General features: G+C 33.6%; 1 protein-coding gene across 1 annotated transcript in view; it reads right to left on the bottom strand.

Annotated features, from left to right (window-relative positions):
* LOC126966510 (myelin transcription factor 1-like) overlaps positions 1-16,795 on the bottom strand; it is a 366,689-nt gene that overhangs the window by 130,580 nt on the left and 219,314 nt on the right. The window contains exon 3 of the mRNA XM_050810626.1: positions 11,583-11,619. Within this exon, the coding sequence (XP_050666583.1) occupies positions 11,583-11,619 (37 nt within the window). The remainder of the gene's footprint in view (positions 1-11,582; positions 11,620-16,795) is intronic.

Raw genomic sequence — 16,795 nt, 5'->3', positions numbered from 1 at the left:
CCGATTTACGTTATTCTTCTAAAGTTTGATGCGGAATGTTTTTTTGATCATTTGGTCCCATGAATAGTTATCATTTTGTTAACGTTTTTTATGAATAATTTAGTTAATGTGGATGGTATAATTGTAGATTTTTTAGGAGATTTCATGTAGATTCATAATATATTATTACTAACCCTAGTCCCGATCAGTGATCTTCGGCTACCTGTCATTCAAAGCTAACAAACATTCTCCAGGATATTTCAGTTTCTCTCAAGAACGTGAAATGGAATGTCGAACATCATTTTTTGGAGTCGATACCTTTTTTACGTTTCCGTTTCTTGGGATCTATAAAAATTAAGGCGCGCGGCCACTTTCGTAGGCCTACCCAAAGATAATTAAATGACTTTTTAATATTATATGACAATAAAAAACAACGAAATGTTATACAAAACGAAAACGAAATTTTACCTAATGTAATCAAGAAAAATCCTACTGTAGTTTTTAGTTTTTGAAGTCGGTGTTTTTAAACGAAGCTTTTTTAAATATCTCATTTTAGAACGGAGAGTCGAATATGAACAATTCTTTTTGTGTATGATACCCAGAGCTATGAATAATAGTGATAGTAAAGGCTATTTTAAAATTAAGCTGAACTTCGATTCTCAGCTAATTATTGATTTTTGAGACGAAATTCGGAAGAACAAGTTGGCTTTACGCTAAGTGATATGTAAAACACTATTCTACAAAAATAAATATCTTTAATTACTATATCTTTTTTTATGAGAAAAGTCACGAGATACGCAAGAACCAATGCACACAGCATTTTTGATTGAACCTAAAATTCTGAGTGGCATTACAATTACGCCTGTCACTTTGAGAAATTATATGTTAAGTCTCATTAGCCCACAAGATACGGTACTTATCTAACAAAACACAATAATTCTTGAATATTTTTGCTTCGCGGTAGAAAAAGGCACCGCTGATGAACGCACCCGTTATCCTGGGAAAAGAAGCCTCCGAATAATATTATAAATGTCCGGGATGACATATGCCTATCTTTTTATACAAAGCCATAATAGGTATTGATGATAAAAAATATAAACACAGTTGAAGCCGAGGAGTATATAAACACTTCTGGACACATCTATTGGCTCAAAATTTATATTAGGTCGAGCAAAAAGATTTTATGCAGTTTTGAACCTGGCACATTCATAATTTTATTCAATAGTCTTTTTTTGAATTTCGTACACAGAATTTAAAGAAACAAAAGACAATTTGGAGCCTTTTCGTTGATATCAAACAATCGAATACTAAGAAAGCTTTATTTGGATTAAATTCTTGAAAGTGTGATTTTTCTCTTTGGTTTTGCAATAAACATTACTTTTTCTTAACATTAAAGTGAGGTTATATCAATAATCTATGGATACTTTGCCTAAAGTCACTGCCCAAGCTGTGGCACTTATCATTATATACATACTTAATTAAATATAATTTAAACAACATAAATGTGCCAATGTTTTATGCCATATTTGAGCTTTGTTTTTATACGACGTGATTTGTCTTTATGTATAGAACGTCATCAGTGGTTGTAAACATTTAGTTTTATTTGAAATTATAATTATATTTCTGAAATTAAGGATTTTGTAATATGGTCTATATTGTAAACATGTCTGTAATGTGAGACATACCTATTTACGTTATACACTTAATTATTATTAACTATAGTAGCTCTACATACTATTTAAAACATTCATGAATTTAATAAAATAGTGCGCAGCTGACGTAAATTAACTAAATAAATGATAAAAAAATTATCTTTTAATAAAAATGAATTAATTAAGTTAGTTAGATATAGACAACAGAAAGCTTGACAATGTTTTATTAGCCTAACCTTTGATACGTTAAGTATTACAATTAAATGAACACGAAACAAACACACAAGACGAACAGAGACAAACTGCAAGTATCGTAACGACGCAAAAGGAAGCACAAACTGTTTCGTGAGGGCAACAACTACCAACTACCACCTCGCCAAATACCTGTAATAGCCCCGACGCCAGATCTCGGAACATTCTACACTTGTTTACTCGTTCGTGCTTGTGTACAATTGGCCGCAACAGTTTCACCTGCTTACCCAATTGTTGCGTTATGAATACTCACATTTTGTTAATAATTTTGTGGACACGTCTTAGTGTTATGTATTTTTTACTTTTTCAAATATTAATAATAATAATAATTCTTTATTTGCATAATGTGTACAAGTATACAAGTAAACAAAAAAATCCTATACGAATCAACACATTGTAATGGGAAAGGGAATTCTTGAATTGTGCGGGCTACAAATTTGTTATAACAAAAGATTTATTCCAGTAGTCGTTTAAGTAACTTGGTTGTTGTTGTCAAATTCACAACTTTTTTTTAAATTTACCTGCGGGCATTGCATTCAAGAATTCATACAAATTAATGGACATTTTCACATTGATTTTGTTAATGTATTATAATTATAAAGTACTCATACGAGAGGAATCACACGAGCGTTGCCAGCCCTTTCAAAAAGTGTACACTGTTTTTGTTTGTTGTTAAGTACACTAATGAATTATTGACATTTAAATAGTTACAACGTTTATTCGAATTTGAGTTTGAAATTTATCAAAACTGCTAAATTATTTCAAAATCGTCAATAACAACAAAATTTCTTCTATAAACACTTTGATAATGTCAACCTTAACACTATATAGTATTATTCAAAGATAAGCCGCAAGGAGCTTATTTCCAAACAAAGTAATAAACAGAAATGCCTCAACAATATTTATCAAACGTTCCCAACTTACAATACAAGAGCAAGCTTTACCATTTCCACGTTGTTACTCTGTCCTTGAAAGTACTCCACCGTGTCCGCAATGTTGACTTCTGGATACGGCTCCACTCAACATGATCATAATACCGCATCTAACAACCCTTCTACATCCATAAACCGACTACAAATCTTGCCCCGGCATCTTTATATTGCGAGTAGGACGATCTTTTAACCCAACGTAATGGGCAGGTTTAGTGAGAGGTCCGTCGTAAAGTGTCCCTCACTCGGTCTCTACACAAGCGTGGGACCCTTCCAAATTTCACGAACTATTTCCCCGAACTAGCCCTCGCTCAGCTTTTTTGTCGACTTTATTGTCCGGATTTTCTGCTCACCTTTACCGTTATTGTGTGCGCCCGACTTCATAAGAGCCGCTACACTATTAAGACTTCATAACCGTGGGAAAATTTCGTTCTAATATTTTCAGTATTGATTCTTAGCACGTAAATAATATCAGATATATGAAATGTTTGTTACTAATGAAATAAAATGGAGCATGTAGAGTCTAAAGGCCTTGTATGTTTTACATAAATCTAGTTATTTGAATATTCATAACTGTTTTCTACTAGTGGGAATCTTCTTTGCATAGGATACTGACCTACGTAGGTATGAAACGTCGTCTTCTCTGCTCATGCCGTAGTTTATTACTGTCAAGCCAATGAGATACATCAAAATTCAAATTCAAATATTTTTATTCAAAATAGGATTTGATATTACTTATTGGAATGTCAAAAACTACCACTCATTCGAAAATGTATGCCTCTGATCTGAGAAGAACGGGCGTAAGAAACTCAACGAGCTTCTTTTGTTAATAGTATTTTGTCACAATAAATAATATAGTACAGTAGAAAATGGATAACGGCTTAATGTAGAAAGTTACCAATACTTTTAATGTTTTTTGAAGTAATCTCCGTTCCTCTCTGCATATCGTCGCATTCGATGGAACCACTGAGAACGCAGTGGGCCCATTCTTCCTTAGGGGTCTCTTCTATGGCATTTTCGTACGCTTTCACCGCATCTTCAGGCCTAGTAAAGTGATGATTACCTCGAATTTTATCTTTAGTTCTTGGGTGGTAAAAGTCGCAGGGCGCCAGGTCATGAATGTATGGCGGATGACTCATTATCTCGACACCGGCAATAGTCAAATATTCAACAGTCCGTTTTGCGGAGTGCGCTGAAGCTTTTTTGAAGAGATTTTTTTCCAAGACAACAGGCAAACAGCGACATACCAATCTGCAGTAACTGTCCTTCCATCTTCTAGCACAACTGTCGCGAAATGACCTTTCCGACCAAAGAATGAGGCAATCATCTTTTTTCCTTGACTTCTTCCTTTCTTTATCTTAGTTGTCCGATCCTCGAAAAAAAACACTTATTGAGCTGATTGTCTTTTGGGTTCGGGTTCATAGCAATATCCAGCTTTCATCACCTGTGACGATGTCAAATACAGCATTTCAGTCACCGCCGCGCCGTGTAACTTATCTAACATTTGGTGACACCGGTCCATGCGAAGGTGTTTCTCGTCGTCGGTTAAAGTATGGGGAATCTATCTGGTTCAAAGCTTCCTGACGCCTAAATGTTTGTGTAATATTTTTTGAACTTGACTTATACCAATGCCTAGACTTGTCCGTGTCTGCTGATAGGTCACTCTCTTATCTTCCTCTATCATGCGTCGCACAGCACTGATGTTATCTTCAGTAGTTGCTGTTATAGGACGTCCCTCACACGCATCATCATTGAGATTGCTCCGTCTACGCTTAAACTCGTTAAACCAATTGTAAATAGTGGCACGAGATGGGGCTTCATTAAGAAATGCTAATCGCAGCCTACATATATCATAGCTTTGTTGTTGAGTAAGCCCACACCGAAAGTCATAATAAATCATTGACTGAAAATTTTCTCGCGTTAGATTCATTTTCACGTGCAACAAGAGTTTTAGATTTCCTGCCAATTCACAAAAGCAAATGACAAATGAATGCAATATACTACATTAGGTTATTAAAGAGTTCTTAAATTGAAAATCAAAAAAGTTTTCATTAGCAATGTTTCTAACTGGCCAGTTCTAAACATTTTTAGTGTTACCCACGTATTAAATAGCCTGAATGCAGTCACTTCATTCCCAATCTCAAGTATCATTAAGAAAGTTATGTATCTTAACCTTTACCACAAAAAGTTTTTTAATAATTCTTTTGAATTTCGTAATACATTTGTTTTGAAAAAATTCTGGGATCTTGTTGTAAAAGCATATACATTACCCAACAAAAGACTTTATAACTCGACTCAACCGAGTAGTAAGCATAAGAAGTTTATGTTTTTTCCTGGTGTCGACAAATTAAAAGATAATGTCACAAAGTGATCAGTACAATATTGCGCCACTGTACATAATTTTGGGTATTTTGAAGAAACCTGAGCGACTCTGGATTGTAATGTGCACGTCCATTACTCGTTACAATGTGTAATAAAAAGAGTTGGATATTTCAAAATGAACAAATAAGTACTGAAAGGAAACAACTTCCTTTTTCGAGGCACTGCAAACCTAGCAGTCGATAAATCAGTAGTGGCAATTGAGTGGAATGCGATAGGCGTGCTAATTGACTGGGCGGTGTAGTGCAGGGTGCGGGGACGAGGTCGAGGGCGCCGAGTGTCCGGCCGACGGCCGAATGATAATGGCACCTGTCGTACCAGAACACACTACGAGCGGCCCGCGGGTGAATATCATGGATTTAAAAAATCTGGAATTGAAAACGGGATGAGAACACTACGCTTGAGTATGATTTTGAATGTTTGTCTTTTCTAATTACTTATTACTCTTTTACACTACACGCTTTGTATAAGTTGCTAATAAACAAAATATTTGAAGTAAAATTTTATCATACTATACTATACTATATTATCATACTTTAAAAGGCCTGGTGAACTATTTTTAGGTATCCTATATAATTTTGAAGTGAAAACTACTTTAGCACCGTTGGGTTCTTTTTGGTACAGGAAAATCTTGTAGTTTTGCGACACCGACATGCTCATGACTAGTGCACGCGATAAATAATTAATAATAAACAAATAATAAAATAAAATAAAAATAAAAACATATAGTTAGACACTTTTTGGAAGACTTCGCGTCCACAAATTGCTTATAGCAGTAAATCTGTAGCTGACTTATTGTGCAATATTAATGCTGTGTATATCTTATAAGTTAAATTCAATGGATTTTGTGAAAAGTTCATTGTGCATTGTTGAAATAATGTTTTTGTTCGATTATTATATTGTTGAAAATAAGTTTTAAAAATAAATTGAAATAAAATTTTTAATTGTTTTTAAACATTATGCAATTTTAAATTTTAATTCTAAAAGTTCAAAGTTTTCACTTCTATCGGCTATTTCTACAACTGCCAATTTTATTTTGTGGACACAAACCACTTCATTGAGTACAGACTACTAGAAAATACATAGATACATAGTATTATACTATATAATATTATACTAATATGATAAGTGTAGTACAATTTGTACATTACAATAACCTACAGATCCGTGTATCACACGATATTACCAACTGTATTGAAAAATATCGTGTGAATGAAAATAATAACAAAAAAATCAAAGAATTAAATATATTTATTTCTACAAACGTACATACCTTATTAGAAAAATAGCAAGTAATTAATTCTGAAAATTAAGACTATATTTATTTCGGACAATTGGTCCAATTCAGTGAAATTGCTGTAGAGCAGCTGGTGAAGATCGCTCCATTAAATTCTTATTCGCTTATAGGCTCTGGGTAAAGTACGCCATGTTTAACAACTGTATTGAAAAATATTTGTTGAGTTCAATATCATTATAATATTACCGTGTGTGATAAAGTAATAACCATTTCCGTTTCACATCGCACATCCATGTAAATGTAAAGGGATAACGGTTCAATGCATCGCATACCCGCAGAGATAAACGCATACGATTACTGCATGCCACAGGTGGCGTATAACATTTTTCAATTCTGCCTGGTCCGGGCTTCAGCCATGAATGGCCGTGATAGCCATGGCTTAATTCAAAGCCAACCGTTCGACGATTTGCAGTTTATTTTTATTGAAAGGCGTGGGAACGGAACGCTGTTTATTATTTATGTAACACATCAGATTTGGGATTTTATTGACGGTAAAAGGGTTTATGTGTCAGTTACTTTGTTTTGGGGTAATATGAAAAAAAATATTTGATGCCAAATCAATATCTGAGATTGCATGATCCATTCTAATATTCAATATGCAATTCATTCGAGATGGCTCTTTTGTACATTATTACTGCAGTACCAATAAACGGGTTACTTTGTAAAACTATTGCAATATTTGCCAATTTCTTGCCTCGCACAGCCACTTTGTGGAATCAACTACCGGCAGCGGTCTTCCCGAACAGATACGACTTAGGGACCTTCAAGAATTGACACACCTGTTGTTGCGGATGTCCATGGGCGGTTGCCTCACCTCTCCCAATCCCGTGAGCCTCTTGCCCGTTTGACCCCTCTCATATAAAAAAAAAAAAAAACGGTAAGTTTTTTAGTTATATTTGAAAACTTTGATATTTGAATCATAAGATTAAATATAACTTACAGTTATATTTATGGGCTCCTGGATGTCAGGGCGCTGTAATGGGACGCGACTTGTATCGACTCTCTGGCTCCTTCTCATGTCCAAGTTACGTCAGTTGGTGCTGGGCTATTGCTTCCACTGCCGAAGACAGTAAGCGTCGGAAATATGTCGGACTCAGTGAGTCTTACATCTTTGTGCCGTTTGGTGTCGAGACACTTGGCCCGTGGAACCCAGAGGCGGAAATGTACAAAGTACTATCTTCTCGCCTCAATGGGGTTACTGGCAACCCAAGCGCTGGCAGCTATTTCGTTCAACGGATCAGCCTAGCTATCGTAAAGATAGTTTTAATTTAATATAATAATAATATTGTAAATATAGTTATAAGATTCGTTTTGTTTCAATATAATAAATACCATTTATAATGAACAGTCTATATATTATTAAAAAAGAGTGGGGACAACTTCTTTGTCATAACTTGTTTTAGTTACTTGAACGTTCACAAATAAAAAGAAATAAGTAAAATTTAACTATTGACACAGATGAAATATTGTAAACATAAGAATATAACAACATAATTGATTAACATTGAAAGTCATATCATAATAAAACGTTTGTTTTCATAAGTGAAACGAACACTCGAAAAAGGTATAAATTATAATAAATTGTGCCACCACATAATACCTAATTCACAGCAGGGTTGCGCTCAAAATAATTACGGAGCGTTTGACAAATTGTCGGTAAATCGTAGGTGTCGTAACAATTTGATACAATTTTCACCGCTTTTCCACGTACGGGCCACATTTGCATATATGCGGGGTGAGCTTATGCAAATATTTTTTTACGTACTGTGTACGTACCCTACAGGAAAAGGAAACACTCCGGCGGACCGTTTTAAAAAGATTTACGCTCTTTGTCGGATCATTAAATGCGGAACTAATTTGCTTACCTTTGAAATGTGTTAAACCTAACACCGTATAATTAACTGAAGGGAAAATGTCCCCGTTTCGTGATATGCAGATTTTTACTCAATCTTTTGTTGCTATTGCAAGAGTATTTCCTCATTTATGAGGCAAATTATTTAAATAAAGCACTTCTTAAACGATGCGTGTTGTTACTCTGTGCGTAATTCTTACTCTGTTTTATATTAGATTTTGCGTAAAAGTAAAATTTTAATATTGTTTTAGTTAACCCAACGTTTCGTGACCTTTTCAGAGTACGTTTTTCAAAGTTCACGAAAGGGTTGGGTTAGGTAAAATAATAATAAAATGTTATTTTTACGCATAATCAAATAAAGTAAAAACACAGTTACAATTACACGCGTTTTAATCCTTTAAAAAGTATTTTATTTAAATTTGTAACACTCGCGTTAATCAAACAAAATACTGAAGGAAAATTATATTTTATAGAATAGGGTTTTGATAATGAACCATTCGTGAGGCAACATAACAACCACCTAAATTGCAAAATTTATAAATCTTCGCGTTACTTCTTAGCTGTATTGAGCATGTGGGAATCGTCGAAATTAAATTTTCTTTGGTTTTCTTACGCTGTGGGCTGGCGTTATTAAATTTCCCTGTATTTTTAACACAGGCGTATCATTAGATTGAGGGTTTCCGCTAGAGGAAATTGTTGCGGATGGGGGAGGACTGAGCTCCTAAACATATTGAAAAAATAAAAATGTTGAGTACTGAGAGCATTCTGCGTGAATAATACTCTAGCAAGAAGGACACTTCCAATACTAGTACCTACTCTTATGTTTATAATATTATTTCATTTGATATTGAATTTTTATCCTAAATCCTCAACACTAATACGAAGTTAATTCATAAAATATCTTAGAATGTAGGTACCTCCAGAATTTTTCCGTTAACCTTTTTTTATAACGACACGCCACAAGTTAAGATATCATCCCCACCATCTGGATGTGTGGCGGTCCTCCACAGTGCGGTTTTCAAGGAGCTTTCTTCCACGTACTACAGAGCTGTGGAATGAGCTTCCTTGTAAGTTGTTTCCGGGACGATACGACATGGGTACCTTCAAAAAAAGCGCGTAATCCTTCCTTAAAGGCCGGCAACGCTCTTGTGATTCCTCTGGTGTTGCAAGAGAATGTGGGCGGCGGTGATCACTTAACACCAGGTCACCCGTACGCTCGTTTGTCCTCCTATTCCATAAAAAAATGCATTTAGCAGGCCGCTTATAAAATCCTATATACGATTAAACTTCCGTTATTAGTTTAGTTATCAGATCTGGTGAACAGTACAACATTTTTTATATAAAATACTCAAATGTAGACATTTATGCTTAAAGTTAAAATTCTAATAAGTCAAATTACTAACTAAAACACTAAATAATATTTATTATGGTTGTACCCTTAATTTGTAGCTAATTATAAAACACTAATTTTTAATTAATATGGATCAATGCTGTGTATTTATTTATAGTTGTAGGTACATGTTAGAACTACTAATAATGATAAACATATTAAAATGTATTCCAACGGAAGGGCCTCGTAAATAAATAAATATCATCTTGATTATTTAAATAGTTAATTTGTTGACTTGTTTACACGCAAGTAATATATATGTTTGACATTATAATTACACAAGTATTAATTAAATGGATTGTTAAAAGGTTTGATACACCTGACTACATTATGGGGCATACATACACTTATAATATTGCTCAAAAAATATGCTTACTAAACTATTAAAATATCAGAAGGTATCTATAATTTTATTCTCTTAATACGATTTAATATTAATTTTCTTCATAATCATCATTTCCTTGAAGAAGAGACTTTAGCTCATTTTTTAAGGGATTTTACGTACGATTATTAAAAAAGATTCGCATATTATAACACTGCCTTTTGCCCTTCTCTTTAACAAAACTGGTTTTAATTTTATACTTTTAGCGAAAAAACCAAACATTAATCTTCTTATTCCTTCCGCTTATAAACATTACTTTGAAACCGCAGCAAAAAAAAATAAAGTAGAGCAACTTTCACAACGATAACCACAAGCAAAAGACGCTTGAAGTGGTTTCGTGGTACGAACGTAGCCGCGACAAAATGTCGACTGTGGCTTTCGAGTTCCACCTTAAATATACATATTACATTACGTGAAATTGCCCATTTTTTCCACTCTCCGCCCTAGCAATTAGGGTTGCTTGTGTATAAATATTGCACGGTCCTCATTAAAGTGCCTGTTTAGTATATTTTTATCGCTTTTCGTATTTATAACTTGTCTACAGTTGTTGCGTTGTCATCTTATGAATTAAAATTTGTAACCTCTTTGGCTCAAACTTTAAAAAATATAGGATAATTATTTATATTTATACAATATATTCTTTATTACTGTTTATGAAATATTTGATGTTTTAAACGCTTTTAACTAACACGATGCTTATAGTGGTTGCAGCACCTTACAAACTATTTTTTTTGTATATTACAGACATTGTAAAATACTCTATCAAATGAAAAGAGTGGCCGTTGAGTTTCTTGTATGTTCATCTCACGAGCTCTACTTTTTCCGAAATATTTATAGTAGGATGAAAAGTGCTCAGTTTAATTAATCCTAATTGAATAAAATTTATTTGACTTTGAAAACAGAGAATGAAAATATTGTATGAGTCATAATTATAATTTATACTAATTAAACTTTTTACTGCAACAGCACTGTGACGAATATTATTTATTACTTAAAAATAATTTATTTATTTATTTATACTATTAATCTTTTACAGAAAGAATCTTAAAAGCTAACATAGTCCCGCAAAACTGTTTGGACAGTTTGTCTGCACGATCAAGTCTCTTGTAATACATTAATACTTATTAGAACATTGATTTTATACAAGTGTAATTAACAAATATTGATAAAAATATAATAAAAAATCTAATTTTAATCTAATATTTCCTAAGTTTAGTTTTAAATTTTCTTTTACTGGTTTCTAGTCGGATGTCCTCAGGCAAGCTAAGATAAAAATATCTTTATATGATGTTGTCAGAAAAGATATCTAATATTCCCTTAACAGTGTTTTGACCCTAATAGTTAACTAAACAGATTTTTGTCTAAATTAACCTCGAGCTCTTGAGTACGAGTTATCTTATAACTTCTATTATTAATAAGAGCACATTTAATTATAAATAGTATGAGTCAAATTGTAAAATAAATCCTTACTTTGGTTGGCTTGAGTGGCCGGTGGTCGTACGAAGTTCTGAAACAAAAATAATTTAGATTAAAGATAGCTCAAGACATTCACTTGAAATTAATGTTTTATCACAATAAGATAAATAATACTATTCTACTTCAGGAGAAACGAGACATTTTATAAAAAAAAATAGTATGTACGCGACGGAAATGAAAACTACGGCAATCATAAGAAATAGGCGTAAATGTTTATGATGTATAATTTACAATACGTACCATAGTTATAATTGCACATGACTCTGGCCAATTTAATTCTAACTGATCACACTCTCTTAGTTGAATCGAATCGTCTTTTCCAGACGGTGAGAGTATAATCTCATTCAAAACTCCCAAAATAAAACGCTCTGCGTTCCTAAAGAAGTATTCACTTCAAAAACATTGCTTGAAATCTTGACAAAAAAACATACGGCAAAAAGGAAACATAAATCAAACGCCACGCTTCCAAATTTCATTTCAAAGTGAAAATTAAAATATAAGACATTTGAATGATTAAAATCCGTCTTCGAGATTGCATTTCAACAATTAACGCATTAAGGCACCACCCGCCAATAAAGAGCGACTCTTAATTAACAGTCCCTGTTAAAAATTGAGTACAAATTCAAGTAACGAATCTCCCTCTCGAGGGATCTAGTGAAACGCCCGTAATATTTTAGTTTGCTTGAAACAAAAACTCGCCGCGTGGAGTGGGACCGTTGTGAAGGCTGTCACGTAGACACAATAAGCCTTTTAATTCGATTCGTCAAGACGGACGCACGAGACAAAGCGTGGAGTTATCATTCAATGGGGCACTCTTACCTTTTCTTATTACTTCGCTAAGGTTTCTGTGTTAGGGTACACACGGGATTGCTGTGAAACGATGAAATTAAATTTATTGGAGAAATATAAATGCTATTGGAACGGTGATGGTACTTCTGTCACACATTATTAGTCAGGTAATATCAAATGAGTCGATTCAGAATAAAAAAATTCAATAAATAATAGTACCTTAGTTTCTACAGAGATATCGTCAATTCAAATTGCTATAAGGTGAAAAAATTTCGAAATAAAGCCATATTATTTAAATATTGACTAAAGTATGTTACAATATAACAGTAATTTAGTTACTCCTGTTATTTTATATCTAATCTCAATGCTGGACTAAAAAATAATAATTATTTTTATACTTTTTAGTGTATATTATATCTATTATTTTGGAATTATTAAGGTTATTTTTTTTGTATTATTGGCTCTTGCGATGGGTATAAAAAGTTAAACTCGCGTCAGGACAGGTCACCTTATCGAAAATTCGTAACACAGTAGTTGAAATTATGGATAAAAGTTATTTTTCTAAGAGATAAACTTTTTTTTTTGGAAAAGGAGGACAAACCTGCGTACGGATCACCTTTTGTTAAGTGATCACCGCCGCCCACATTCTTTTGCAACACCAGAGGAATCTCAGGGGCGCTGTCGGTCTTTAAGTAAGGTGTATGCGCTTTTTTTGAAGGTACCTTCAGGTACCTTAAGGGTACCTTCAAAAAAACCGGTACGATACGCATGGGTATGCGTATCGTACCGAAAACACTGTACAAGGAAGTTCATTCCACAACTTTGTAGAAAGTAAAGAAAGCTCCTTGAAAACCGCGTTGTGGAGGACCGCCACACATCCAGATGGTGGGGATGATATCATAATTTGTCGTGGAATTCGGTGGCAGGAATCAGGTAAAACAGCTCTTCGGAACACTCCCCGTGATAAATGCGGTAGAGTACACACAATGACGCGATCTCTACGCAACCCCAAGTGATCCAGCCGTTCACAGAGCACCGGGTCCCCGACAATTAAGCTGCTGGGCGTTGCACGCGGTCAAATGGATCGAGCTGATACTGGGGTACGCCAGACTAGAGATGACAGCAATACTCCTGAATGTGGACCGGCCTGAAGTATTGCCGTGCTCTATTTATGACGCCCAGTTTCTTCGAAGCCAATTTGGCTTTGCTCTCAAGATGGCCGCGGAATTGGCAATCGCTCGAGATATCGAGACCCAGAATTCTGATACTAGGCGAAGCTGTAAGGGTAGTGTTGTGGAAGAGCGGTGATACGACAAATTGATTTTTTTTTATGTAAAATAATTGTAATAGTTAAGCAATAATGTGTAAGCATTACTGTGTTTCGGAAGGACTCCGTAGCTAGTGAAATTACTGGGCAAATGAGACTTAACATCTTATGTCTCAAGGAGACGAGTGAAGTTGTAGGGCTGCTCAGAACTTTTGGGGGTTTTCAAAAATCCTGAGCGGCACAGCATTTTAATGGGCAGGGCGTATCAATAACCATCAGATGAACGTCCTGCTCGTCTCGTCTCTTATTTTCATAAAAAAATATATATTCGAACATGCACAACGTTAATGTTTAAGTTTCTGCCGACACTCCCGGAGTGCAACCCGTAATTTTTTTCTTTAGGGCTTATGTGTTTTTGAGAAAATAACTAAGTATGTCATCAGATTGGTATGGTTTTGCTTATTTATATTTATTCCCAATTTTTGGCATTTATCTTTGAGTCTTTCAGTTTTTTTAATTACTTACATTTAATAGTCAAATAGAATTCATATTAAATTCAAAAATAATAATAAATTTCCTAATATTCTACACACACAAATACAGAAATTCTTAAGACGTATCTCGAGTTATCTTTCCTTTGTGTGTTGGCCTCAAAGAGTGCACTTGATCCCATGCGGTGTCGTGACCCGACTGCCGATTTACAGCTAACAGCTTTATTTGTTACCACTGAGATCTTAAAAATACCGACAAATACTACCTATTTCTGTTTAGTACTTTATACTTAATTGAATTATCTTAAGGAAACTCAAATATTTTAGTGTAATTATTACATGTTGATGTTATTACTAGCTGATTCCCGCGACTTCGTGAGCGTCCACCTATAATAAATAGATTTAAAAAAAAATCTTTGTTTCTTAAAAACGTAACTTTATATTAAATGAAAATATCGCGATATTTTTTTTCCCGATAAGGGCCAAGTGTCTGAGGAATAAAACTTAGAAGTCTTAATTGAAATCTATCCAATAGTTTTTCCAAGACAAACAAAAACCTCTATCATTTTCTTTATATATATATATATATTTTATATTACTTGATAGGTTTTTTTGTTTGAATGGGAAAGAGTTGTAGGACAGTAACAGGTATGAAGATGGTTTTCATCCATTTAATAACAATGTAGTTAGACCTATCCTTCTCGACAGCTTTTTTGAGGTTTATGTAGTTCACTGAACAACCCACTTTTAACTTAATCAATTAATTCGAGTTGAAATTCAAGCTGTGAAAAAACCAACTTACACGTGAACGTAAAAAAAGATACGGCTGATTATGTCGCAGAAACGTATATTTTGTCACTCTCAAGGGAATCAAAATTTATAGGGTATAGCTGCTGCTTGAGATGGTATAAAGCAGCAAACATATGAGTATAATACGGTATCCCTGCATCTAGCATGGATAAAAGGTAGTCTAAATGTTGTCTCTTATTACTTATACATGTAAAATAAGAAATCTATTCGGTAGTTTTTTTGTGTAGCCCTGACATACAGGCAGACATTCTATAAAATACTTTTTGTGGAAACGAGTAGAAAAAATATTTCTCAAAGGGTTTTTTTGTTGGAAAGCCATATAGCTTCCAACATTATTTATCAAATTAGATAATTCAAACATCAATCTGAAGTTAATATTTGTCGCTATTGACGAAATAGTGTCTTTTACTAGTGTAGATTACAACATGTGTGTGTATTCAAAAGACGCGTTTTGTAAAAGTTCAAACTAATCACGACCCGTTGGTACGTTTTCTTTATTATAGTTCTAATTGATTTCAAAGGTTTCGCTCATCTCTTAACAAGTCATCTGTCGCGATATATGATTGGTCCATTACCATTTTAATTTTTAACAATTATAATGGCAAAGGGTCAGTGCCTCTTTTATTATTTTATTTATTCTTTCGTAATAATAATATATCTATTATCCTCACAAAACATCTTACACTTATAATTACATATACAGTAGATATTTTAGGCTTACAGTTTGAACTGCGCGTATTTATTAGAAACTGTCTGAAGTAGGTTTACAGACGTTTAATTGTTTCAGTTTAGTTTCGGTTAACTTAATATTTAAATATAATATTAAGTTGAGTCCATGCAAGTCCATTGTTGGGCGATGTATATGCTTTTACATGATCCCAGAAAATTTACAAAACAAATGTGTAAGAAAGTCTTAAATAATTAAAAAAACATTTATGTGGTAAAGGTTACTATAACATAAATAACTTTTTCAATTATACCACACATTAGGAATGAAGCGATGGCCTCAGGCTATTAAAAAATAACTTTTTTGTAACTTAATTTTATTGTAAAAGAAAGAAAGAAGCCCACTGAGTTTTTTTCTTCTCAGGTCTGAGGCATAATTAATGTTCCAATGGGTGGTAGTTTTTGAGGTTCATAAGAGATCTTTTAATAGTAATATTTGAAATTAAAAACTATGCCAACACTTAGATATAAGGTTGAGATTTTCACAATGTTGTATGATGAAGTGTAGGAGTATGTATCGACGTATGTAACTATTTATTATGTCTAACTTTATGACCTGTCTCATTCTCACGCTTTGCCTGAGGTGGAAATACAGAAATTATTTTTCTAAAGTTTTGGTCTGAGTATAGATTAACACATCAAATATTTTTACATTGTACGAATTGTTCATGAATGAATGAATGAATTCTTGAATGCTAATTAAGTATATATTTGACAAAACTGTTAAAAATTATGATTATGATATTGAAATGATGTTGACTAATTCGATTTTCACCAAAATATATGGACTTTGTGGCAGTTCAACTTCTGGAGATTACGCCTCCAACACTCGTAACAGTACAACCTCTAAGTCATTGTGCAATAACTTATGTATGTTTCTTCAACTCACTAAAACCGTATGCCACTAATATAATAGCACTAGTAAAAGATATCACTTGAAGATAACATATTAGATGAAATTATATTGCAATGTAACTATCATTAGATTACAATGAATTTAGTCTTTTATATAAATTATTCGTCAAAATCATATTGCGCAGTTGAACGAAGCTAACAATGCTTGGCTATTACAAATATTTAAAAAAATCCAGACAATTTTAAGCGTCAAAAAATTTCTATCGTCG

Source organism: Leptidea sinapis, chromosome 10 (genome assembly GCF_905404315.1).
Source record: "Leptidea sinapis chromosome 10, ilLepSina1.1, whole genome shotgun sequence".
NCBI classification, from domain to species: Eukaryota; Metazoa; Arthropoda; class Insecta; order Lepidoptera; family Pieridae; genus Leptidea; species Leptidea sinapis.
The sequence above is the reverse complement of the archived record's forward strand: the minus strand, read 5'-3'. Positions and strand labels throughout refer to the sequence as shown.